We start from the raw sequence: 27,923 nt of genomic DNA on the forward strand, positions 1-27,923 counted from the left end.
ACCAGCTACTCTTGGGAAATTTGTTCATACTTTTACAGTGTTCGTTTCATCAGCTGTTGTACAATGATACAAAACACAGGAAAAATCTAATTTTGACTGCACTGGACCTTTACCTGAAAAGTAGGATAACCCTTCCTGCAAGACATAATTACATTGCCAATGTTGTTTGTGTCACAACTCTGTAATGTAGAGTCCTGACTGATGATGATTAATGCAATAGACCTATACGATTAAACACAACCTACACTACCTTTCAAAAGTTTGGGGTCACTAAGAAATGTCCTTGTTTTTGAAAGAATTTTTTAAAAAAATTGTCCATTAAAATGACATAAAATTGATCAGAAATACAATGTAGACATTGTTCATGTTGTAAATGACTATTGTAGCTGGAAACGGCAGATTTTTTTTGCAATTATGTTAGCACAGCTGAAAACGGTGTGCTGATTAAAGAAGAAATAAAACTGGCCATCTTTAGACTAGTTGAGTATCTGGAGCATCAGCATTTGTGGGTTCGATTACAGGCTCAGAAACAAATAACTTTGTTCTGAAACTCGCCAGTCTATTCTTGTTCTGAGAAATGAAGGCTGTTCCATGCGAGAAATTCAAGATCTAGTACAACGCTGTGTACTACTCCCTTCACAGAACTGCGCAAACTGGCTCTAACCAGAATAGAAAGGAGTGGGAGGACCCGGTGCACAACTGAGCAAGAGGACAAGTACATTGGAGTGTCTAGTTTGAGAAACAGACTCCTCACAAGTCCTCAACTGGCAGCTTCATTAAATAGTACCCGCAAAACACCAGTCTCAACGTCAACAGTGAAGAGGTGACTCTGGAATGCTGACCTCCTAGACAGAGTTGCTAATAAAAAGCCATATCTCAGACTGGCCAATAAAAATAACACATTAAGATGGGCAAAAGGACACAGACACTGGACAGAGGAACTCTGCCTAGAAGGCCAGCATCCCGGAGTCACCTCTTCACTGTTGATGTTGAGACTGGTGTTTTGCAGGCACTATTTAATGAAGCCTTTTTAAAATGATAAACTTGGATTAGCTAACACAATGTGCAATTGTAACACAGGAGTTGTGGTTGCTGATAATGGGCCTCTGTACGCCTATGTAGATCTTCCATTACAAATCAGCCGTTTCCAGCTACAAAAGGCATTTACAACATTAACAATGTCTACACTGTATTTCTGATCAATATGATGTTATTTTAATGGACAAAAAATGTGCTTTTCTTTAAAAACAAGGACATTTCTAAGTGACCCCAAACTTGAATGGTAGTGTATAATGCTGTCATCTGGATGAGTCGGACATTGGCACTGGACATTTCTGTATTTAAGTGATAGATTTGTGGTTACTACAGCTGTACACATCTACTTAATCTGCTATCAGATCATATGGTTCTATTCACATTTCCTATGGAGTTTGTGGAGGTTTGGGGGAAGGACAGGACCCCTGGCTCTCAAAGCTTGTCGCTCTTCCTGGCCACTGTGGACAAAACAGACAATTAGCAAGGGTTAGTTCAACAAGAGTTGGCTAGGTCTCCAAGGATGCTATTGGTGGGTTTTAATATCCATTTTCTAAAGTACCTGGATTGAAGAAAGCATTAACAATAGATTTTTATCCTACAGGTATTTTAGATTTAGAGGAACGCCATGTTATAGGTTCGAGTATTCCTCCAATTCTTGTTTCTTTGTTCAAGCTAAATAGAATGACAAGGCTCTTGAATGCACAACCCCAAGGTGAAGTCTTTCCCCTACGCAACCGATGGGTCTAAATTCAACTACTCGTCTGTCAATAAGGATTTCTCCAGAAAATAAAGATTGGAATGATTCATGCATTTTTCAAGGATATCGTCTTGTGTTCATAGACTGTTTATAGATTGTGCTATTAAAACCTCCATTCTTTACTACTCCTGAAGAGCAAGGAAAAGGGATGGCCCACCACTATAATATGTGGTCCCCAGTTATGGGAACACAACGTAAATAATTAAGCTAGTGCCCCCATCTAACGTCCTGGGTGGATATCAAGGCACCAACTCTCCAATTACTCTAAATGCTTTAGTTCAAACTAGCCCTTAAGTTTCTAGAATCAAATTGGTATTTGTTCTAGTACAGACAACATCCTTGCATCTTTGTCATGCTGCACTATTACATCTCTGTTGAAATTGACAGGGTTATTTCCACAAGCTCTATGATTGGCTGCAAAACCTCTGGCTTTATCTGCTCTCTCAGAAAACCAGAGTGATGCAGCGAAGCATTGTGGGAGCTCCGGAAAGTCCTGCAATTGACTTGCACCTCTTACTTTGAAGGAAAAAAACGAACAGTCCTCTACCTCTCCCAGGGCATGCCAGTGCGTAATGGGCTTGCGTGGGTAGGCCAGCATCTCGTTCCAGTGGTACCTCCCCAGGCCCTCAGCATCTGGCCCCGTCCGACACACACCTATCACCTCGTTGTGGCCCACCCTGTGGACATTACACACACACACACACACAATATCTTGAGTGCACAAAAAATATATGACGCCTAAAAGCTGAGTGCTAGTTTGAAATAATTCTAAACCTAGGTTTGGTAATTACAGTGAATTATGTGGCTCCTGAGCATTCTGGTAAGTGGTCATGATTATATTGTCTAGCGACGCTTGCAGGATTTGAGTGAAAAGTTCTGTTGATGAAGTTCAAGTTCAACTCAAAGTTAGAACCTTACTCATTCCTCCTTTGATGCAAATGTTTTAAAAAATGCTCTTGTTTGTTGACTATACACACTGAGTATACCAAACATTAAGAAACCCTACATATTGAGTCGCAACCCCCCTCGTTTGCACTCAGAACAGCCTCAATTCGTCAGGGCATGGACTCGACAAGGTGTCAAAAGCGTTCCACAGGCATGCTGGCCCATGTTCACTTCAATGTTTCTCACAGTTGTATCAAGTTGGCTGGATGTCCTTTGGGTGGTGGACAATTTTTGATACACACAGGAAACTGTTGAGTGTGACAAACCCAGCAGCATTGCAGTTCTTAACACAAACCGGTGCGCCTGGCACCTACTACCATACCCTGTTCAAATGCACTTAAATATTTTGTCTTGCCCATTCAGCCTCTGAATGGCACACATACACAATCCATGTCTCAATTGTCTCAACACCCACAATTCAACACATGTGGTGGTCATAATGCTTGTACAGTACACACGTACACTGAGTATATAAAACATTAACACCACCTGGTCTTTCCATCACATAGACTGATCAGGTGAATCCAGGTGAAATATATGATATCTTATTGATGTCACTTGTTAAATCCACTTCAATCAGTGTAGATGAAGGGGAGGAGACATGTTAAAGAAGGATGTCTACACTGATTGAAGTGGATTTAACAAGTGACATCAATAAGGGATCATAGCTTTCACCTGGATTCACCTGATCAGTCTATGTGATGGAAAGACCAGGTGGTGTTAATGTTTTATATACTCAGTGTACGTGTGTACTGTACAAGCATTATGACCACCACATGTGTTGAATTGTGGGTGTTGCGTTGTATGGTTTCACTCACCGGTCATAGTCCATCACCATGATGGACAGGCTGACCTGTTCCACGTTCTCTGGGGGGATGTCAAAGATGATGGCCTCGTTGTACACAGGGTTCAGTGTGCTTTTCTTGGTGGTAGTTTTCCGCTTCTTCAGCCTCCGTCCGTCACAGAGCAGGGAAACCTTTACATAGGGATCTGTGTGCCACAAATAGCATCTCCATGAAGTCAGTCGTGTAAATTGCAGGTAATGGCAACCAGTGGGGTGTATTCATGGTTGCCAAGGGAAGCCAGGCTTCCCCAAATATTTGACCAATAAATTATATATATATATATATATATATATATATTGTAACGACCATGGGTTTGTAAGCACGGAAATCGACCCTGCCGTACGAGCATGCTTTTGCGGCACAGTCGATAGCGCGCCGGACCTCGGGCTAGGAGGTCGAGGGTTCGAGACCTGCTCCCTGCCTGTTTCATTACAATATATATATACACTGCTCCAAAAAATAAAGGGAACACTAAAATAACACATCCTAGATCTGAATGAATGAAATATTCTTATTAAATACTTTTTTCTTTACATAGTTGAATGTGCTGACAACAAAATCACACAAAAATTATCACTGGAAATCAAATTTATCAACCCATGGAGGTCTGGATTTGGAGTCACACAAAATTAAAGTGGAAAACCACACTACAGGCTGATCCAACTTTGATATAATGTCCTTAAAACAAGTCAAAATGAGGCTCAGTAGTGTGTGTGGCCTCCACGTGCCTGTATGACCTCCCTACAACGCCTGGGCATGCTCCTGATGAGGTGGCGGATGGTCTCCTGAGGGATCTCCTCTCAGACCTGGACTAAAGCATTCGCCAACTCCTGGACAGTCTGTGGTGCAACGTGGCGTTGGTGGATGGAGCGAGACATGATGTCCCAGATGTGCTCAATTGGATTCAGGTCTGGGGAACGGGCGGGCCAGTCCATAGCATCAATGCCTTCCTCTTGCAGGAACTGCTGACACACTCCAGCCACATGAGGTCTAGCATTGTCTTGCATTAGGAGGAACCCAGGGCCAACCGTCTGAGGATCTCATCTCGGTACCTAATGGCAGTCAGGCTACCTCTGGCGAGCACATGGAGGGCTGTGCGGCCCCCCAAAGAAATGCCACCCCACACCATGACTGACCCACCGCCAAACCGGTCATGCTGGAGGATGTTGCAGGCAGCAGAACGTTCTCCACGGCGTCTCCAGACTCTGTCACGTCTGTCACATGTGCTCAGTGTGAACCTGCTTTCATCTGTGAAGAGCACAGGGCGCCAGTGGCGAATTTGCCAATCTTGGTGTTCTCTGGCAAATGCCAAACGTCCTGCACGGTGTTGGGCTGTAAGCACAACCCCCACCTGTGGACGTCAGGCCCTCATACCACCCTCATGGAGTCTGTTTCTGACCATTTGAGCAGACACATGCACATTTGTGGCCTGCTGGAGGTCATTTTGCGGGGCTCTGGCAGTGCTCCTCCTGCTCCTCCTTGCACAAAGGCGGAGGTAGCAGTCCTGCTGCTGGGTTGTTGCCCTCCTACGGCCTCCTCCACGTCTCCTGATGTACTGGCCTGTCTCCTGGTAGCACCTCCATGCTCTGGACACTACGCTGACAGACACAGCAAACCTTATTGCCACAGCTCGCATTGATGTGCCATCCTGGATGAGCTGCACTACCTGAGCCACTTGTGTGGGTTGTAGACTCCGTCTCATGCTACCACTCGAGTGAAAGCACTGCCAGCATTCAAAAGTGACCAAAACATCAGCCAGGAAGCATAGGAACTGAGAAGTGGTCTGTGGTCACCACCTGCAGAACCACTCCTTTATTGGGGGTGTCTTGCTAATTGCCTATAATTTCCACCTGTTGTCTATTCCATTTGCACAACAGCATGTGAAATGTATTGTCAATCAGTGTTGCTTCCTAAGTAGACAGTTTGATTTCACAGAAGTGTGATAGACTTGGAGTTACATTGTGTTGTTTAAGTGTTCCCTTTATTTTTTTGAGCAGTGTATATATATTTTTTCTTCTTCCGTCTCTCTCTCTCTCTGTGTTTTCATATTTTTCTGTCAATTCGCAAGTGGCTGAATCTCACTGGAGAAATCATCCGAGATAGGAAAACAGCACCTCTCTGGACTCAGTTTGTGTAGCCCATGTTTCTGATGCTGTCTGGACAGGGAAACAGCATCCATCTGTCTCAGTATGTGTAGCCCATGTTTCTGATGCTGTCTGGACAGGAAAACAGCACCTCTCTGTCTCAGTATGTGTAGCCCATGTTTCTGATGCTGTCTGGACCAAAAGACTATAACATATTGGGGAGATGGGGATTTGGACTCTGTACAGGCCACTGATTATGAAGGCGATTTTGATCTAACTATAAATGAGTATGTTGTGCCACTAACCTGATACTATTGAAGTTCAATATGTAGCCTAGTAGGCTCCGGTTAACTAGCTAGCTAACTTAGCTGGTTCATTGCTGCCAATGCTAGGAAGTTAGGCTAGCAATCATTTTAGCTAGGTAGCCTATGACAACCAAAATTAAAAGTATACTTTATGACAGATCCATAGACCATTTTGCCAACATGAAAGAGAGGAGGATGGCATTGAAGTTAGGGTTACATATTTTCGCTGTATTTTTCAAATGTTCCATCTTGAGAATAAATGTTCCATCCTTCGGGGGTAAATCTCGGTAACTGGGTTCCTGCCAATCAAACCTAATTGGCGTTCAACTAGTCTACAAGTAGGGTGAGTCAAAATGTTTTGTTTAACTTGCGCGCACATGCACGTACAGACACACAGACAGAAATACATACCATGGACTGTCACATGATATTTAGAAACATTGATTGGACTAAATTGTTTTTGGTTTCTTTAAGTTTGTTTTCAGTATATTAAACTAAGCATATATAGCCTTGTTGATTGGATGATGTTTACATGTTTCAGTTGAAATGGTAACTCCGTTGTTCTAAATCAGTAGTTGTTTCTTAACTGTCGAAAACATTAAATTGCCTGATCATGCTGTAGGTGATAACTGTTTGTTACATGCAATATTTGCTTTGTGGACTTCACCGGACAGATGTTGCTCTCCGGTTTTATGATGACACTAACATATGTGTAGTTAAATGTTTTCCGCCACTGTGTGACTGTTGTCACGGCCTTCTTGAATATCATGGTGGCGCATGAATGAATGGGTTATAGAGAAAACAATGCAATTATCACAACAGGTTGTAATATGGCTTTTTTTTACTGCCTTGGCTTGCTCAGCGATTTTATCCATGCACAGCTACTGATGGCAACATTCAATTCTTGAGTTTGGCTAAATTCAGTGTTCTTTTTTTGACAAGGTATCTTCTATTACAATTTCACCACAAACAATGACAACACATGAAAGAAGTATCTCCCTGCCTACTCTTATCTAAGGCACAGCATGTTGCCTCACGCAACTATGCCTTCTGATTCGCTGCTTGCTCCTTTAGAGCTTTACAGTCGTCCCTCATTGTTATTCAGAGAACCATCGTGTTTTAAAGCCCAGCCTAAATGGCTGCGAGTTTTGTATTGTTGTTGTGGTTGTTACCTGAGGAGCCAGTGATGTCCATGGCTTTGAGGTTCCGGCACTTGATGACGGTCAGGGTCATCCGACCTGCTGTGGGCAGGTAGCATAGAGAGTACATGATCTCCCCCAGATCCACACTCTCCTGGAGAAAGACAAGGGGAACACTGCATCAAGGAAAGGGCACTGTTGCTGTAGAATAACTCTTTTAGGAAAGCAATTAGCCCAAATTGCTTTAGACAAAGTATGAACACCCAGAGGTGTCCTCAACTGAGAGAGAACATATAGATTTTCTTACAATGGGTAATTCATCACGAAACTAGAACAATTCTAATTTGTAAGCATTACCAGCAGAGTGAATGCGTATTCAAAATGGTCGCCCTTGGCTAGTGATTTTGCAGGATGTACAAAAATATGAGTAAAATGAGGACTGTGATTGGTCCCATTCTATGTTTTAAAGCGCTACCACTTCTAAATATTCTACTGTGCTAATTTTAATTTGGGAGCACCAGTGCGCCTAGAAAAAAATCTGCCAGATAATAATTGTTGTAATGATTAGGCTTCGTTGTTCCACTGTTTCCGAGTGCCCTAGATATTTGTGACCGTGTTCGTTGAACCATTACTACAGTGAAAACAGTTTGTCTAGCCCAAACCATTCAAATGTTTTGACGCATATTACCGGCGCTACATTCAATGATCTGGCATGTGTCGGCAACACCTGAGCACATGAAAGGGCCCCATGTTGTGGGCCATTCTTAAACTACTCACGGGCTGTAAACACTTGCTCAGTCATGTTACCTCATTAGCTAGCTAGCTAACAACCTGATACAAATGTCAAATATGTCAACAATTCTTCCTTCAAAGGACCAATTCTATGGATTACATTTAGTGAAAATCCCCAAAGTAATGGTATTTTTTGGTTCTCGTGTCGTGAGGAATCAACCTTACAGTGAAATGCTTACTTACAGGCTCTAACCAATGGTGCGAAAAAAAAGTTGTGTGTGTAGTTAAGTAAAGAAATAACAGTAAAAAGACATTTGAAAAAAGAGTAGCAAGGCTACATATAGACATCTGTTAGTCAGGCTTATTGAGGTAGTATGTACATGTAGGAATCGTTAAAGTGACTATGCATATATGATGAACAGAGAGTAGCAGAAGTGTAAAAAGAGGGGTTGGCGGGTGGTTAGCCAATGTGCAGGAGGACTGGTTGGTCGGGCCAATTTAGGTAGTATGTACATGAATGTAAAGTTAAAGTGACTATGCATATAAGATAAACAGAGAGTAGCAGCAGCGTAAAAGAGGCATTGGTGGGGGGCACACAATGCAAATAGTGCGGGTAACCATTTGGTTACCTGTTCAGGAGTCTTATGGCTTGGAGGTAAAAACTGTTGAGAATCCTTTTTGTCCTAGACTTGGCATTCCGGTACCGCTTGCCATGCAGTAGCAGAGAGAGCAGTCTGTGGCTGGGTCCTTGACAATTTTTAGGGCCTTCCTCTGACACCGCCTGGTGTAGAGGTCCTGGATGGTAAGCAGCTTTGCCCCAGTGATGTACTGGGCCGGACGCACTACCCTCTGAAGTGCCTTGCATTCGGAGGCAGAGCAATTGCCGTACCAGGCAGTGATGCAACCGGTCAGGATGCTCTCGATGTTGCAGCTGTAGAACCTTTTGAGGATCTCAGGACCCATGCCAAATCTTTTTAGTTTCCTGAGGGGGAATAGGCTTTGTCGTGCCCTCTTCACAACTGTCTTGGTGTGTTTGGACCAATCTAGTTTGTTGTTGATGTGGACACCAAGGAATTTGAAGCTCTCAACCTGCTCCACTACAGCCCCTTCGATGAGAATGGGGACGTGCTCAGTGCTCCTTTTCCTGTAGTCCACAATCATCTCCTTAGTCTTGGTTACGTTGAGGGATAGGTTGTTATTCTGGCACCACCCGGCCAGGTCTCTGACCTCCTCCCTATAGGCTGTCTCGTCGTTGTCGGTGATCAGGCCTACCACTGTTGTGTCGTCAGCAAACTTAATGATGGTGTTGGAGTCGTGCCTGGCCATGCAGTCGTGTGTGAACAGGGAGTACAGGAGGGGACTGAGCACGCACCCATGGGGAGCTCCAGTGTTGAAGATCAGCGTGGCAGATGTGTTGCTACCTACCCTCACCGCCTGGGGGCAGCCTGTCAGGAAGTCCAGGATCCAGTTGCAGAAGGAGGTGTTTAGTCCCAGGTTCCTTAGCTTGGTGATGAGCTTTGAGTGTACTATGGTGTTGAACGCTGAGCTGTAGTCAATGAACAGCATTCTCACATAGTTGTTCATTTTGTCCAGGTGGGAAAGGACAGTGTGGAGTGCAATAGAGATTGCATCATCTGTGGATCTGTTTGGGCGGATTGCAAATTGGAGTGGGTCTAGGGTTTCTGGGATAATGGTGATGATGTGAGCCATTACCAGCCTTTCAAAGCACTTCATGGCTATGAACTTGAGTGCTACAGGTCTGTAGTCATTTAGGCAGGTTGCCTTTGTGTTCCTGGGCACAGGGACTATGGTAGTCTGCTTGAAGCATGTTGGTATTACAGACTCAATCAGGGACATGTTGCCAGTTGGTCAGCACATGCCCGGAGCACACGTCCTGGTAATCCGTCTGGCCCCGCAGCCTTGTGTATGTTGACCTGTTTAAAGGTCTTACTCACGTCGGCTACGGAGAGCATGATCACACAGTCGTCTGGACTGTGTGATCATAGTTTAAAGTGCTACATGTATTACACAAAGATGGCAAGATGCAGTAGATGATAGAGTACAGTATATACAGTGGGGCAAAAAAGTATTTAGTCAGCCACTAATTGTGCAAGTTCTCCCACTTAAAAAGATGAGAGGGGCCTGTAATTTTCATCATAGGTACACTTCAACTATGACAGACAAAATGAGAAAAAAAGAAAATCACATTGTAGGATTTTTAATGAATTTATTTGCAAATTATGGTGGAAAATAAGTATTTGGTCAATAACAAAAGTTTATCTCAATACTTTGTTATATACCCTTTGTTGGCAATGACAGAGGTCAAACGTTTTCTGTAAGTCTTCACAAGGTTTTCACACACTGTTGCTGGTATTTTGGCCCATTCCTCCATGCAGACCTCCTCTAGAGCAGTGATGTTTTGGGGCTGTTCTTGGGCAACACGGACTTTCAACTCCCTCCAAAGATTTTCTATGGGGTTGAGATCTGGAGACTGGCTAGGCCACTCCAGGACCTTGAAATGCTTCTTACGAAGCCACTCCTTTGTTGCCCGGGCAGTGTGTTTGGGATCATTGTCATGCTGAAAGACCCAGCCATGTTTCATCTTCAATGCCCTTGCTGATGGAAGGAGGTTTTAACTCAAAATCTCACGATACATGGCCCCATTCATTATTTTCTTTACACAGATCAGTCGTCCTGGTCCCTTTGCAGAAAAACAGCCCCAAAGCACGATGTTTCCACCCCCATGCTTCACAGTAGGTATGGTGTTCTTTGGATGCAACTCAGCATTCTTGTCAGACGGGCCTGGACATGTACTGGCTTAAGCAGGGGGACACGTCTGGCACTGCAGGATTTGAGTCCCTGGCGGCGTAGTGTGTTACTGATGGTAGGCTTTGTTACTTTGGTCCCAGCTCTCTACAGGTCATTCACTAGGTCCCCCCGTGTGGTTCACCACAGGGTGAGATCTTGCGTGGAACCCCAGATCGAGGGAGATTATCAGTGGTCTTGTATGTCTTCCATTTCCTAATAATTGCTCCCACAGTTGATTTCTTCAAACCAAGCTGCTTACCTATTGCAGATTCAGTCTTCCCAGCCTGGTGCAGGTCTACAATTTTGTTTCTGGTGTCCTTTGACAGCTCTTTGGTCTTGGCCATAGTGGAGTTTGGAGTGTGACTGTTTGAGGTTGTGGACAGGTGTCTTTTATACTGATAACAAGTTCAAACAGGTGCCATTAATACAGGTAACGAGTGGAGGACAGAGGAGCCTCTTAAAGAAGTTACAGGTCTGTGAGAGCCAGAAATCTTGCTTGTTTGTAGGTGACCAAACACTTATTTTCCACCATCATTTGCAAATAAATTCATAAAAAATCCTACAATGTGATTTTCTGGATTTTTTTTCTAATTTTGTCTGTCATAGTTGAAGTGTACCTATGATGAAAATTACAGGCCTCTCTCATCTTTTTAAGTGGGAGAACTTGCACAATTGGTGTCTGACTAAATACTTTTTTGCCCCACTGTACATATGAGATGAGTAATGTAGGGTATGTAAACATTATATTAAGTGGCATTGTTTAAAGTGGCAAGTGATAGATTTTTTACATCAATTTCCATTATTAAAGTGAGCTGGAGTTGAGTCAGTATGTTGGCAGCAGCCACTCAATGTTAGTGGTGGCTGTTTAACAGTCTGATGGCCTTGAGATAGAAGCTGTTTTTCAGTCTCTATGACCCTGCTTTAATGCACAGTGAACAGGCAGTGGCTCGGGTGGTTGTTGTCCTTGATGATCTTTATGGCCTTCCTGTGACATCGGGTGGTGTAGGCGACCTGGAGGGCAGGTAGTTTGCCCCCGGTGATGCGTTGTGCAGACCTCACTACCCTCTGGAGAGCCTTACGGTTGTGGGCGGAGCAGTTGCAGTACCAGGCGGTGATACAGCCTGACAGGATGCTCTCGATTGTGCATCTGTAAAAGTTTGGGTGCTTTTGGTGACAAGCCGATTTTCTTCAGCCTCCTGAGGTTGAAGAGGCGCTGCTGCGCCTTCTTCACAACGCTGTCTGCGTGGGTGGACCAATTCAGTTTGTCCGTGATGTGTACGCCGAGGAACTTAACTTACTACCCTCTCCACTACTGTCCCGTTGATGTGGATAGGGGGCTGCTCCCTCTGCTGTTTCCTGAAGTCCATGATCATCTCCTTTGTTTTGTTGACGTTGAGTGTGAGGTTATTTTCCTGACACCACACTCCGAGGGCCCTCACCTCCTCCCTGTAGGCCGCCTTGTCGTTGTAGGTAATCAAGCCTACCACTGGAGTGTCGTCCGCAAACTTGATGATTGAGTTGGAGGCGTGCATGGTCACGCAGTCGTGGGTGAACAGGGAGTACAGGAAAGGGCTCAGAACGCACCCTTGTGGGGCCCCAGTGTTGAGGATCAGCGGGGTGGAGATATTGTTACCTACCCTCACCACCTGGGCGCGGCCCGTCAGGAAGTCCAGTACCCAGTTGCACAGGGCGGGGTCGAGACCCTGGGTCTCGAGCTTGATGACGAGTTTGGAGGGTACTATGGTGTTAAATGCTGAGCTGTAGTCGATGAACAGCATTCTCACATAGGTATTCCTCTTGTCCAGATGGGTTAGGGCAGTGTGCAGTGTGGTTGCGATTGCGTCGTCTGTGGACCTATTGAGGCAGTAAGCAAATTAGAGTGGGTCTAGGGTGTCAGGTAGGGTGGAGGTGATATGGTTGACTAGTCTCTCAAAGCACTTCATGATGACGGAAGTGGTAGTCATTTAGCTCAGTTACCTTAGCTTTCTTGGGAACAGGAACAATGGTGGCCCTCTTGAAGCATGTGGGAACAGCAGACTGGGATAAGGATTGATTGAATATGTCCGTAAACACACCAGCCAGCTGGTCTGCGCATGCTCTGAGGACGCGGCTGGGGATGCCATCTGGGCCGGCAGCCTTGCGAGGGTTAACACGTTTAAATGTTTTACTCACGTCGGCTGCAGTGAAGGAGAGTCCGCAGGTTTTGGTAGCGGGCCGTGTCAGTGGCACTGTATTGTCCTCAAAGCGAGCAAATAAATGATTTAGTCTGTCTGGGAGCAAGACATCCTGGTCTGCGACGGGGCTGGTTTTCTCTTTGTAATCCGTGATTGACTGTAGACCCTGCCACATACCTCGTGTCTGAGCCGTTGAATTGAAACTCTACTTTGTTTCTATACTGACGCTTAGGTTGTTTGATTGCCTTGCGGAGGGAATAACTACACTGTTTTTATTCGGTCATGTTTCCGGTCACCTTGCCCAGGTTAAAGCAGTGGTTCGCACTTTCAGTTTCCCGCGAATGCTGCCATCAATCCACGGTTTCTCGTTTGGGAATGTTTTAATAGTTGCTGTGGGTACGACATCGTCTAGTTTGTTGTCCAATGATTGCACGTTGGCGAGTAATATTGACGGTAACGGCAGCTTTCCTAGTTGCCTTCTGCGGGTCCGGACGAGGCATCCACCTCAATACAATGTGTTTATGGATCAGTTTAGACTGGAGCACTACTGTAGTCTGAGCAAAGAGCCTCAGATGGTCTGACTTGAAAGAGAAGAACATTACTTGATGTACTGACGTGGTGTGCTTGTACTGATACCAAATCGGAGTCAATAAAAAGTCCCCTAAGGTGGCACTCCAGAGATAAGATTTGATTGGCCAACCAGTGAACACAGGAGGACTGACTGGGAGGCATCTCACTAGTGCACAGATGTGTGTTTGCATACACTCTTACAAAAAAGGGTTCCAAAAGGGTTCTTTGGCTGTCCCCATAGGACAACCCTTATTGGTTCCTGGTTGAACCCTATTTGGTTCTAGGTAAAACTATTTTGGGTTCCATGTAAAACTCTCCGGGAAAAGGGTTCTACATATAACCCAGTAGGGTTTGACCTGGAACAAAAAGGGTTCTATCTGGTACCAAAAAAGGTTCTTCAAAGGGTTTATCCTATGGGGACAGCCAAATAACTGTTTTAGGTTCTAGATAGAAAAAAAGGTGCTAAAACTGTAGTTAGTGCTAAGACTGCAGAATGTCACCATATAAAAATACACTTAGAATAAGGGTGGCATAAGAGTTGCTCTCCATGGACAGAATCCTTACTTGAGATATGTTTGCGCAAAGTCTTCCATTGTCATCAATGTATTGACATGCAGGAGTTTCACAATAACAATGGAATATGTGAAACAGAGGATGTCTTCCCAGTCCTAGAAGCTCTCACATACAGGCAATAGGACTTCCCAAAACCCAGCTCCTCTGGCCATTCAGCAGATGTTCTGCACATCATAACAGAGCGTCAATAACCCCCCAGCCCTCCATCCATTGTGAGTTCCAAAGCACCACCCCCACCCACCCACCTAACCATTGTGGGGTCCAACTGCCTTTGTGTCCCCTACTGTCAATCTCAGCATGGACACCCACACAAACAGCTGTAAGGCGGGAAAAACTCAACGTCTCATCAAACCGTGACCCTCATAGGCAGGTCACAGGTTGTTTTAGGCATTGACACCCCTCTCATTTCCCCTGCCATGTTTCTACCCATGCTATTGACACAAAAGGTCACATGCATAAAAATACATCAATCTAGCCCAGGGAAATGAGGTTCTGAAATACAATACATACTAATCTTCAGCTGAATGTAATGTCATTTGTTGTGGCAAATTACTTTCTTGCAATTTTGCTTCCACATTAAATTGAAAATTGCTTGAAGTGTAAATACAGAGGGCTTTTCGAATTAGGCTAACCTCTGAATTTCTTGTGTTTTTTTCTGTTCATATGTAGTTGCATACTTATTTTTTTGAGAATTCAAGGAAGGAGGCAACACAAAGTACACAGTACGTTGGTACACCAGAGCACATGATAGAGGTCTGTAACATCAGGAAAACAAGTTACTCAAGAATAATCAGTTCGTTGTTTTTCAGACAGTGATGAGTAAAGTCACCGTGAATGATCATCGCCGAAATATATTTCATAAAGGAAGACACTTTTAAAAGGACTCTCATTAATCTAAATTAAAAAAGGTGGAATGAAACACTGTCAAAATAAAATGTATGGCAATTCCCCTCTGGACAGCAATTCAGGCAATTTAATTGCCTAGAGACAGTATCAACAAAATCAATGCAGGAAGGTGAGAGACAATTATCCCAAGATGGACATAAATAACAACCGAATACCAGACAAAAGATATGTCTAACAATCAACAACAATGTTGGGAGACAAAATAGATCCTTGAATATTTTACAATAATTGCTTAATTTGTCTTCTATCCTGCCGGCAATCTTAAAAGAAGTCTCACATTATATTCAATAGCCGAGTTCAATTGTAGCTCTCATGTTCAACACTATCAACAACAGTCAAAGTAGCAGTGAACTTGATGATGTCTGTATGGATGCTCAAGCTTTTGAACGTGTAATTTCCTCACAGCACACAGTAAACATTATGTTACACAAACACTATAAACTTCCTGGAGACAAACTACACGTTGAAGAAAAACACCATGACTGTTGACATGGGCTAACTGCATTAATGCCCAGCCTGTCCCCCTCCAATGGTTAAGAACCCAGTCTTTAAACCCACCTAAACCTGCCTTTCAAGTTGATCCACTCTTGTTCTGTTTTCCACAGTACACCGTTCAGAGATCAACTGATTAATTAACCATGAATCCATCTCCAGGACCATCAGACACAATAAATACCACCCAAACAATAACATTCAGAAACAGAAGCTGTTGAGTAAACAAACTGTGATAACGCTACCGAGGAGTAAGAAGTGTGTGGGCTCAGATAAAACTGCACTATCATACCCAAGTATGTCAGTGAATTGATAAAGGTGAGGAACAAAGGGGAATTGTGCCCATGGCTATATTTAGGTCTACAGTGTGTACTTCAGTTTTCGGAGGTGTTGTGTGGGTGCTTGGATTCTAAATTCACTGCTCCTGGCAATGGGGTTATACAACACATTCAACTTACCAGTCATGTAATACAGTGCGGATGATTCCAGGACTTAAAACCTCATCCAATCAAATCATTCACAGAGACTTGAAAATGGAGAGATCATTGTCAAGTGTTTCCCTAAATAAGTCAGACCATGTGCAGTGCACGACCCCATCAGAAATTATGCAAATGTTAACTATGGCAGACTGACCACAGCTCCACCCTGAAATCTACTCCACCATCATTGAGTCATTTTTGAGTCATTTAGCGGGTGCTTTTATCTAGAGCGACTAACAGTTACGACTTACAGTTCCGATCACTGATCCAAAGATCTCCACACATACTGATATCCTCCATGTACTACACCTATCTCAACTAGCTGAGGCCCAGCCCACTCACCGTGGTTGCAGCGTGAATGTCCTTCCACACCACTGCCTCCCTCGAGAGGTCGGAGAGCTCGAAGAGGTTGTCCACCACCACCTCGCCGATCATGTCGTGGCTGGTGAAGCGGTCAAAGTCGTAGACACTGAAGTGCAGTTTGCGGTTGCACAGCTGATCGTACTCCACGGGGAAGCAGAAGGCCTCGTCGAACGTGGGGTTGAGCGTCTTGCGGTGGACACGCGTCTGGAACTTCTTCTGTCTCTCTGGCAGCAGGTAGATCTTGACGTAAGGGTCGGAGGTGCCAGTGAAGTCCTTGGCCGGCAGTTCCAGGGCTTTGAGGATCGTGACCACCAGCGCCTGTTCCTCGTAGTCGTAGAGCAGGGAGAAGCTCAGCTTACCGCACGTCTCCACCGGCTCCTGGGTCCCGTCCTCGGAGTCCACAGACTTCTGCTTGTAGAGCTCGGGCTTGATGCGGCCGATGCTTACGGTGGACGACTGGCGGATGGGGATCGTGTCCATGCTGAAGTCCACACTCGTCACGTTCATCTGGCGAGGCAGATGGCGGCGGAATGAATTGTGCCTGTTGAAAAAGGACATCAGTCATCTATGGTTCCTGGTACCTTTCAATCGGCAGGTTTCCATTGACCCAGGGTTATTAGACAAAAGCAATGTTGCAACAAAAACAACAACATTGAGACGTGTAATGGAAACAACAGCTATGGAAATGTACTAAAGATCGGCAACATTTTTATCTGTTTGACAGGGTGGATTTTTCTTAACTTTATTGCGACAAATGATAATGGCAACTGTGTTCTTTGAATAAATGAAGGTATGTGCGGCACGTGATGTCATCACAGAACTTTAAAACTCCACTCCACATTTCATTGTAAATGCATACTGCTGGCGAAATATACCTTCATATATTCAAATGTTTCTTTGCAAGGACAAGGATTGTTCTGACTTTCAAGAATTCCTGAATTCCTGCCTTGTTTTTCTGGTTGGCTGGATGGAAGTATCACCATCCAATTATCTACATGAGCGCAAATTTCACCATGGCATGGACTTTGGCGATACATTGGCAAATGAGAATACGGCAAATATTAGTAATGTCTTGCATTCTATTCATGCTTGCTTTTGCGGGCTACCTGAGACATGAAACAGATAGGGGGGGGGGCAGATGTCATTAAGTCCAGCACAAAACATTTCAATGGAAACGCACCGTAGCAGGCAATTGTCTCCTCTATTTTCTATGCAAACTTTCTAAATGTAGACCAAAAAAATCTAAGGAAACAGTTAAAGGAAACACAGCTAGTGATTCAGGAGAGAGAAGTTATTACATCTTACTCTTATTGAAATGTTGGAAACCAACAGCATCCATAAGACAACAGATGCATGGTTGTGTGCGGCTGCAATTATTTTTTCATGTTGATGATACTAGTTTACTATTCTTCAGAAGTGTTTTTACAATTCCTTGTTTCTTCTTGTAGTTCTAGCATTACTGTTGATAGGAAAATGTTTGTTGTACATTTTTTTCAAATACTTTAACGTTGTTAAGCTATTCTCTCAGCATTAACGAGAAAGATGTTACCGGCTTTGGGTTTAAAGTGATGGGAGTTACTTTATGATTGAACTCTTACGGAGCTGCGTGACTGAGTGAGTTTTTCACAGGACTTCTTTTGGAAAATAACATTACCTGAGATACCTTGAGCCCAGGTCCATCTACTGATAATGACTTACATACTTTTGAGCAAACCACTGCTCTGTACTTCTCTTGGTTGTCACCTAGCAACTGATAACCCCCCCCCCCCCCCCTACTGACGCCAATAAGAAGATCACATTAATCCGCCACGGTTAGTATTGGTACAAATTATACAAATCTGGGAAACACAACACATATGGGATATGAAAAAAACATCACGTTATATTCAAACCTCATATGAAGACGTGCTTGCATGTTCTAACACATTTTCTGGGACATAATAAGACACAATGTTCTTTGTGAAGTATACTTTGGGAGTCCTATTATTTCAGACAAGGGACATCAATTTACAACCTCCCATGATTCCTACAGCATTCAGTGAACGGCATCCAAGAGGATGAATAGTATACACTGGAAGAGTTGATAATGGAGGAGGCTGGCGGATTTCATCCACATTTGCCCACATATTCCTCCCTGTTGTGTCAGCCCTGACCCAGAATCAGTTTTTGCAGGCCTGCCATCCCAACTCCAGTAAAGACATTCTCTCTTTCTCTACCTCTCCCTACATACGCTTCTTCTCCAGAGCCACATTCATTATTTTCTTCCATAAGATAACCAATTTTATATCCTCCACTTTCTCAATCTTACAGGATCAGGGATGGGCTCTCAGTCTCAATACTCACATTGAGCCTGTGTGGCTCAGTTGGTAGAGCATGGTGCTTGCAATGACAGGGTTGTGGGTTTGATTCCCAGGGGGGACTAGTATGAGGAAAAAGTACAAGAATGTATCCATTCACTACTTTAAGTTGCTCTGGATAAGACAGTTAAGAACACATTCTTATTTACAATGAAGGCCTACCCCAGCCAAACCCTAACCCGGACAACGCCCTATAGGACTCCCAATCATGGCCAGTTGTGATACAGCCTGGAATCGAACCAGGGTCTGTAGTGACGCCTCTAGTGCTGAGATAGAGTGCCTGAGACCGCTGCACCACTCGGGAGCCCCCCAAAATATGGTACTTCTCGCATGTCTCAGAGATCTCTGTTTCCGCCCGTAAAAAAGGAACCAATGAAAATGTAAAAATCTTCATCTCTAGGGAAGAATGTTGTACAGTAATACAACAGCATGACAAATCTCTAATCTCATACCACCTGGCGCTGTGCATGGACATAACATATGATGATGTGATGTACTGATATATACTGTTCTGTAGCATTTCATCAGAGATGATTGGTGGAGGTATGTCTGAAAATCACAATTAGAGTAGACTAGTACATTCTGTACAAGACTCTCTCTCTCTGACTTTGCCCTTGCCTTTGTTTAGAGTGTGTCTGCACAATGCATGAGCAGTGAATACTGATGTAGCTGTTGGAGAGGATCGATGTTAACAGAATGTATCTGTTGCTCTTCTCCATGGTAATCACCCGCTCTGCAAGTCACATGGTTGCAAATCCTCATAGTTTTGCCCTGAAGGCCAGAGTGACACCAAGCGTCTCCTCCCACCTCGTCTCGCATGAATACGTTATCCACGTCTCCTAAAATGGATGCTTCATGCAGTGTATCATCATCTAATTATTCCTAATTACTTGGGTGTACTATAGATGCAGTCCTTACTTGTGTTGTGATTATGATGATTTGTATTGAAAATGTGTGCTTCAGATTCAGCCGAACTGATACATGTATATTTAGATATTCGTAGCCCTTTCCTGCAGTCAAATGACCTAGTGGCCTCATGGGTGGAATGTTATTACTATTTTTCATAATTTCATAATTAATAAACATTATTAAAAAAACTGCTGAAAATCTGGTGTTTCTATGTCAAACAGTTTTGTTATATTTCAGTCTTCAACAATGTGTATATATTAAGTGTAATATTAGGATGCAAACTCCAAATTGTATACATTTCAACTCTATATCTGACATGGTACAGTTGTCTTTTTCTAAGCCTATAACCATGTGTGTGAGGTGTACACTTTTGTTTCAAAGTAGATTTGTATAAGACTACCAAAAAACACTGTGTCCCCGATTTAGCCCACTGCAGTAAAATGTTTAAGTGTCTTACTCAGAGCACTGGGAAACATACTTTCAAGAGATATAAACAGTAACATGATGATAGACCTGCCATCAACTCTACTGATCATACTTTTCAATCATATACAGTGCCTTGCAAAAGTATTCATCCCCCTTGGCGTTTTTCCTATTTTGTTGCATTACAACCTGTAATTTAAGTCGATTTTTATTTGCATTTCATGTAATGGACATACACAAAATAGTACACATTTTTTAAGTGAAATAAAAAAATTACTTGTTTCAAAAAATTATAAAAAACTGAAAAGTGGTGTGTGCATATATATTCACCCCCTTTGCTATGAAGCCCCAAAATAAGATCTGGTGCAACCAATTACCTTCAGAAGTCACATAATTAGTTAAATAAAGTCCACCTGTGTGCAATCTGTCACATGATCTGTCACATGACCTCTATATATACACCTGTTCTGAAAGGCCCCAGAATCTGCAACACCACTGGAAAGAATATGGCACTACAACAAACCTGCCAAGAGAGTGCCACCCAGCAAAACTCACGGACCAAGCAAGGAGGGCATTAATCAGAGAGGCAACAAAGAGACCAAAGATAACCCTGAAGGAGCTGCAAAGCACCACAGCGGAGATTGGAGTATCTGTCCAAAGGACCACTTTAAGCCGTACACTCGACAAAGCTGGGCTTTATGGAAGAGTGGCCAGAAAAAAGCCATTGCTTAAAAAAAAAATAAGCAAACACGTTTGGTATTCGCCTAAAGGCATGTGGGAGGCTCCCCAAACATATAGAAGGAACACTGGTCAGATGAGAATAAAATGTAGCTTTTTGGCCATCAAGGAAATTGCTATGTCTGGCACAAACCCAACACCTATCATCACCGTGAGAACACCATCCCCACAGTAAAGCATGGTGGTGGCAGCATCATGCTGTGGGGATGTTTTTCATCAGCAAGGACTGGGAAACTGGTCAGAATTGAAGGAATGATGGATGGCGCTAAATACAGGGAAATTCTTGAGGGAAACCTGTTTCAGTCTTCCAGAGATTTGAGACTGGGATGGCGGTTCACCTTCCAGCAGGACAATGGCCCTAAGCATACTGCTAAAGCAACACTCGAGTGGTTTAAGGGGAAACATTTAAATGTATTGGAATGGCCTAGCCAAAGCCCTGACCTGAATCCAATCGAGAATCTGTTGTACAGCAATCTTTAAGTCATACAACAGTGGAACTCATCCATCTTGAAGGAGCAGTTTTGCCTTGAAAAATGGGCAAAAAATCCAAGTGGCTAGATGTGCCAAGCTTACAGAGACATACCTCAAGAGACTTGCAGCTGTAATTTCTGCAAAAGGTGGCTCTACAAAGTATTGACTTTGGGGGGGTGAATAGTTATGCACGCTCAAGTTCAGTTTTTTTGTGTTATTTCTTGTTTGCTTCACAATAAAAAAATATGTTGCATCTTCAAAGTGGTAGGCATGCTGTGTACATCAAATGATTCCATTTCCCCCAAAAATACATTTTAATTCCAGGTTGTAAGGCAACAAAATGGGAAAAATGCCAATGGGGGTGAATACTTTCGCATGGCACTGTACAACAAGTCCTCCCCTTCTTTGAATCTTTCCTTATGTTATTTTTTTCCCCCTAGATGAAAAGCTTGCAAAAACATCTGAGGGAGATTCAATCCTAAAAGTGATGAGACACTACAGTGGGGCAAAAAAGTATTTTGTCAGCCACCAATTGTGCATGTTCTCCCACTTAAAAAGATGAGAGAGGCCTGTAATTTTCATCATAGGTACACTTCAACTATGACAGACAAAATGAGAAAAAAAATCTAGAAAATCACATTGTAGGATTTTTAATGAATTTATTTGCAAATTATGGTGGAAAATAAGTATTTGGTCACCTACAAACAAGCAAGATTTCTGGCTCTCACAGACCGACCTGTAACTTATTCTTTAAGAGGCTCCTCTGTCCTCCACTCGTTACCTGTATTAATGGCACCTGTTTGAACTTGTTATCAGTATAAAAGACACCTGTCCACAACCTCAAACAGTCACACTCCAAACTCCACTATGGCCAAGACCAAAGAGCTGTCAAAGGACACCAGAAACAAAATTGTAGACCTGCACCAGGCTGGGAAGACTGAATCTGCAATAGGTAAGCAGCTTGGTTTGAAGAAATCATCTGTGGGAGCAATTATTAGGAAATGGAAGACATACAAGACCACTGATAATCTCCCTCGATCTGGGGTTCCACGCAAGATCTCACCCCGTGGGGTCAAAATAATCACAAGAACGGTGAGCAAAAATCCCAGAACCACACGGGGGGACCTAGTGAATGACCCGCAGAGAGCTGGAACCAAAGTAACAAAGCCTACCATCAGTAACACACTACGCCGCCAGGGACTCAAATCCTGCAGTGCCAGACGTGTCCATTCCCGTCTGAAGTTTGCTAGAAAGAAATGGGTTGATCCAGAAGAAGATTGGGAGAATGTCATATGGTCAGATGAAACCAAAATATACGTTTTTGGTAAAAACTCAACTCGTTGTGTTTGGAGGACAAAGAATGCTGAGTTGCAACCAAAGAACACCATACCTACTGTGAAGCATGGGGGTGGAAACATCATGCTTTGTGGCTGTTTTTCTGCAAAGGGACCAGGACGACTGATCCGTGTAAAGGAAAGAATGAATGGGGCCATGTATCGTAAGAATTTGAGTGAAAACCTTCCATCAGCAAGGGCATTGAAGATGAAACGTGGCTGGGTCTTTCAGCATGACAATGATCCCAAACACACCGCCCGGGCAACGAAGGAGTGGCTTCGTAACAAGCATTTCAAGGTCCTGGAGTGGCCTAGCCAGTCTCCAGATCTCAACCCCATAGAAAATCTTTGGAGGGAGTTGAAAGTCCGTGTTGCTCAGCAACAGCCCCAAAACATCACTGCTCTAGAGGAGATCTGCATGGAGGAATGGGCCAAAATACCAGCAACAGTGTGTGAAAACCTTGTGAAGACTTACAGAAAACGTTTGACCTCTGTCATTGCCAACAAAGGGTATATAACAAAGTATTGAGATAAACTTTTGTTATTGACCAAATACTTATTTTCCACCATCATTTGCAAATAAATTCATAAAAAATCCTACAATGTGATTTTCTGGATTTTTTTCCCTCATTTTGTCTGTCATAGTTGAAGTGTACCTATGATGAAAATTACAGGCCTCTCTCATCTTTTTAAGTGGGAGAACTTGCACAATTGGTGGCTGACTAAATACTTTTTTGCCCCACTGTATTTAATTAGCTCTGTCTGCCCCCTTCGTCAGTGTGTATTTCATGAAAAGTGCCAGGCTCGATAAATTGCATCAACGTTCCTAATGACAAACTAAAGCAAGTGTCAATAATGGCTTCCTGCAGGAGATGGAGTGCAGCTGCTCAGTTAGTCTCAGTAGGACGAGTGCCTCGCAGCACGTCAGTTCTCAACCTGTGGCGGCGCTAATTACAGACGCGCTCGTTTAAACACAGTCCCCGAAAACAAAGAGACGAGGAGCTGATTGTTTCATTACCGGGGTCGCTTACCGCTGTTGCCATGGCAACGTGACTCACGCCCGCCCAACACAAGACGTGGCCTGGGGGTGATTACAGGGTTTTTGTGTGTGTGAGGAGCAAGGGGGCGTGCTGTCGCCCCGTTGATGAGCACCATGGGAGAACTGGACGCTGCTGAGCGTCCAGTTCGCACGTGTTGTGCCATTTTAAGGTAATTCGTCACAAATTCTCCTGAACTGTCTTGACATTTGTCATGGATATACTTGATGTTTACAGATCAAGTGTCATCATTTGCCACTTTATGCCACCTGTCACTTGCTTGAAAGCATCATGTACATAACCTTCACTCACAGGAGGTTGGTGGCACCTTAATTGGGGAGGACGGGTTTGTGGTAATGGCTGGAGCGGGATAAGTGGAATGGTATCAAATATATCAAACAAATGGTTTCCATGTGTTTGATGCCATTACATTTGCTCAGTTCCAGCCATTATTATGAGCCGTCCTCCCCTGAGCAGCCTCCACTGCCTTCACTATAGGTGTGCACAGCTCTGTGCATGCATATGACACAACATAACACAGAAATCCTTGGACCCAGTGCAACCAAAAATGTACACCAACAGAATGTTAAGACCTAGAGACAGGAAAGTGACAGGGACCCTACTCTGGGAGAAGTCCAATAATGTTACCTGGAGGACGAGGTGGGGTCGGTGGTCTGCCTCTGAATCTTGGCCTGCTGGCCCAGCCTCTCCCTGAGAGCCGTCTGCACCTCAGCAGGGATGTCTGGGGATGTCTGGCTGATCTTCATGGCCGCCTCTAGCAGCTTCACAGAGCTGCAACGCCCGTTCACCTTGACCACTGGCACAGGCTTCTTCTCCTCCTCCATTGGTGCCACCTTGTGGAGGGGTGTGACGGGCAGGGGGGCTGGCAGAGGGGCCTCAGGGAGCCCGACACGGGGGCCATTGTCAACGTGGGACGAGAGGGCCTTGCTCCTCCAGATGGGCCAGCACAGCTTCCAAAAGACAAAGAGAGAGACTACCAACAGGGCGAGTCCACAGAAACCCACGACAACAGCAAGGAGACTGATAGAGATGTCTACGAGCGACCACAGAGATCAACAGTGACAGAGGGAGAGAGAGAGGACGGGCAAGCGATGGACGGAGCGTGACAGACAAACATGGAAGAGAAAAAAGAGAAGAGAGAAAGCAAGCTGTAAAAGAGGAGGCTGCAAATGCCCTCGTTTGGTAAAGATCAGAGGAAGTTAGAAAGTCATACAGCGTCATTGCAAGACATTCACATGGACAGGAAAGACAAATAGCTCTTCATGGCCATATTTGATCAAGTTGACAAATCAACTTTCAGAAACCACAATCCCTTCTTCTGCAACTATATATAATGGTTCAAGGCTTTATGCACAAACCAAGATTTACCACAGGCTGTTACAAAATGCATTATGCATTCCATTGTGTGCATGTTACACACTTGTATGGTTTCTTATAAATAAAGTTGGACAGTATACGCCTGTGTGTGGATTGCAATGTGCAGGAGATATGTCCTTTCTCACTGATAGCACTGCATGATGTCATGTCCTTTGCTGTGTTCTGTCTCCGTGTTATTCCCTCTCCTGTTGCTCATTCACTCTCACAAGGACACTGATGCTTTGTGGCGCACCATCTCAAAGCCAAAGCCTACATGAAAACAAGAATCCAGATCTATAGGCAATAATCAGTCCCACTTTATATGAAGTGGCACTAAAACCATGCATTTCTTTTTCAGGCTAATAACTTTAACAGGCATGCTAGACTGCTGAGATGTACAGTTCATTTGAATTGGTTTGCAAATGTAAGTGTAGTTATGGAAATGACACAAGCTCTGTAGGCCTAGGCAGTTATCACTTCAAGTACTATAATACATTGTGTAACTGTGTTGTAATTATCACGGATTTAACTCCATTTAGTTCAGAAGAGCAACAATCTACTGCAATAAATGCAATCTAGCTGATTGATTGATTGACTGACTGACCAATTGAATTTCCATCTGTTAGGCTTTTACTCAAAATCAGAGACATTATTGCATCAGAAACAACACTGCTACCTCACATCAACCCAGAGGGAATAATGACATGTTACGATATAGCTTATTATTTATGGTAAACTCTACAAAAAAACATATGTCGAATTTAGAACTGTTTCAACATCTTATCCAAGCCTTACCATAAAATTAAAAGGCTACAACATAACTTTCGCCAAATCAGTGAGAGAGACATTATCAAGCAAACAAATGGGTTTATTTGACAGAAGGGGATCTATGTTTAGAACACGAACTGGTAGCCAACAGTATGACTAATTTCAGACATGCCGGTCAGTTGGCGCATGGTGGAGTGAATGAAGGCAAGATCACTGAGAACACATCTCCTCTTTCAACAAGCTATCAGTCAGTCACACACAATCAGACTATCACACCATCAGATTGCACACGCCAGAACCAAGCAAAATGACATGGGAAAACGAGCATACACTGATGCTGCAACAGGTGCAGTCTTTTCCCTTTGCAGACACAGATGTTTCACCTGTTGAGCGTAGCTCAAAGCGACATGAGGACACAGCACAACCTCTCCATGATTATTTAACATTTTAAACATGTTTTCCCATGTCCTATACTTAGTCGCGCATTTTATATGATTATATTGCAGCGCTTCAAGGGGAAAGTTGAGTAGGCTGAAGTTGAACTTAACACGCATTTTACTGTTCAACTCATCATTCTCACACTACCTTGGGCACCTGGTTGACGCCAGAGAAACCAAACCATGACACAATAGAAGGATGCAAGCTTTAAGGAGAGGGATAGGAAGAAAACGTTGCTTTTGACCTATTTACCTGCGCTCCCTTTACCTTGTATGTTGCTCTCCAAGGGAAATATAGCCGAGCATTTCTCCCCATCTACATGCCCCGCTAGACAGAGCTCCGTGACGATCTGAAGGGCCCTTTGGCACAAGCTGAAGTTGTCCTCCGTTCGGACACTCATGTCTCTTCTGTTAAGCCATTGCACGCTGGAGGAGCCGGGAGGGCGGTGATTCATTTGGCCACCTTGCGCGCCGCTGAGTGCAGCCTCTTCGCGCCAAAGATCAGAGCGCACGAGGCGTCCACATCCATATCCACTGCGCAATGCCGGGACTGATTTACAGCGCGCTTCTTGTGTTTGAACAAAAGATTCTTCAGCACTTAGCGTCCACCAGCCACTGTCCAATAGGAATGAAGCACCGGTTAAGCAAGACCCTAGTGTTGGAATTACACGCTATTGCGCTGACAAATAGCCTTTTGACATCATTAAATTTGGACTAATACCAGTGAAGCTTGACATTACTTCTGTGAATGCCCACAATTTCAAGCAGAAGCCTGAGTAGTCTTCCAAATATTATTCCGGTGCCTAAAGTTTACTATAATGACATCTACAAATACTATTTTAATTAACCTTGGTTGAATAACAAAGATTAGGTTCCTCAACCTACATTATACTAGTCTTTTTTTGAAAGGACAAATATTCCTTTCAGAAACACATAGTCATGTTAATATCAACCTAATAGCAGAATCTTAATTAGCCAACTGAATTACCAAAAGAGCCCACAGATATTGAAAGGGCAAAGTAAGAACAGTATCAACAAAATAGTCACAGGGGACAACAGCTTGAAATCGAATATTACAGTACCAGTACAATTCAACATTTTAAATATGTGAATTACATATGCAACAACGCAATCAGTTTCACAGCCACAGAGCCATGAAAAGGTCGTTTTTTTCATGAATATTAATATATTTTGGGAACATGCATGGGGCAGTTTTCACTTATTAATGAATTTATGCAATTGCTAAAGTAGGATCCTTTGCCAAGAATCTATAATGCAACACAATGACAGCTCATGACCAGGAGGAGGTAAGGTGCCACTCAGGCAACGGCAGAGGCAGACAGTCTCCTAGACAACAGGACATTAATAACGAGCAGCTTCCTTGGGAAAAATTAACTTCCCCTATCAGTGTTTGCTGAAACTGTTGAGAGCGATGGTGCATGGGCAGAACTGGCCCCCACATTGTTCATTCATCTCTCTCTCTCTCTCTCTCTCTCTCTCTCTCTCTCTCTCTCTCGCTCTCTCTCTCTCTCTCTCTCTCTCTCTCTCTCTCGCTCTCTCTCTCTCAAACACACACACACACACACACACACACACACCGTCTCTTGCAGTCTTGGTAGGCAAAGTGGCAAATATTTAAATATGGGTGATAAGGCAACTGTCAGGGACTAAGGGCTTGAATACTAATAGTGTAATCTAATATATTTTTATGGCAGTCACAGGGTACCACTCTGACAGATTTCCACTGGAACATTCTCTGAACATGTCCTTGACTGTGCCCAAAGGGTTGTGTAAGGACAACACTGACTTCTATTTGTGAGGCTATTTTGTCTGTCTCTATCTTATGTCTTTTTCTGTATGGTCTG

At 43.7% G+C, this 27,923-nt stretch overlaps 1 protein-coding gene across 2 annotated transcripts; it reads right to left on the bottom strand.

The window, feature by feature from the left end:
* Positions 1-506: 506 nt before the first annotated feature.
* LOC110500002 (synaptotagmin-10-like) lies at positions 507-26,614 on the bottom strand. 2 transcript variants are annotated; one of them, XM_090213823.1, is made up of 7 exons: positions 26,327-26,614; positions 24,125-24,530; positions 16,187-16,748; positions 7,144-7,264; positions 3,556-3,727; positions 2,340-2,469; positions 507-1,493 (listed from the first exon to the last, which is right to left on the bottom strand). In XM_090213823.1, the coding sequence occupies exons 1-7, from the start codon at positions 26,511-26,513 to the stop codon at positions 1,422-1,424; spliced, it is 1,650 nt and encodes a 549-aa protein (XP_090069949.1). In that variant the 5' UTR covers positions 26,514-26,614; the 3' UTR covers positions 507-1,421. The 2 variants fall into 2 exon arrangements, with proteins under 2 accessions (XP_090069949.1, XP_090069948.1); XM_090213822.1 differs by lacking the exon at positions 507-1,493 and having other exon boundaries at positions 1,958-2,469; positions 26,327-26,604.
* Between the last annotated feature and the right edge of the window lie 1,309 nt (positions 26,615-27,923).

This window comes from Oncorhynchus mykiss, chromosome 21, assembly GCF_057628025.1.
Source record: "Oncorhynchus mykiss isolate SJ-2025 chromosome 21, ASM5762802v1, whole genome shotgun sequence".
In the NCBI taxonomy this organism is placed as follows: Eukaryota; Metazoa; Chordata; class Actinopteri; order Salmoniformes; family Salmonidae; genus Oncorhynchus; species Oncorhynchus mykiss.

Excerpts from the sequence above, each read along its gene's own strand:
- LOC110500002 (XM_090213822.1), bottom strand. The coding sequence starts at position 26,513 with ATGAATCACCGCCCTCCCGGCTCCTCCAGCGTGCAATGGCTTAACAGA. Across the intron at positions 16,749-24,124 it reads GACCCCACCTCGTCCTCCAG|GCACAATTCATTCCGCCGCC; the intron begins GTAACATTATTG and ends CTTTTTCAACAG. Across the intron at positions 3,728-7,143 it reads GGACATCACTGGCTCCTCAG|ATCCCTATGTAAAGGTTTCC; the intron begins GTAACAACCACA and ends TGTGGCACACAG.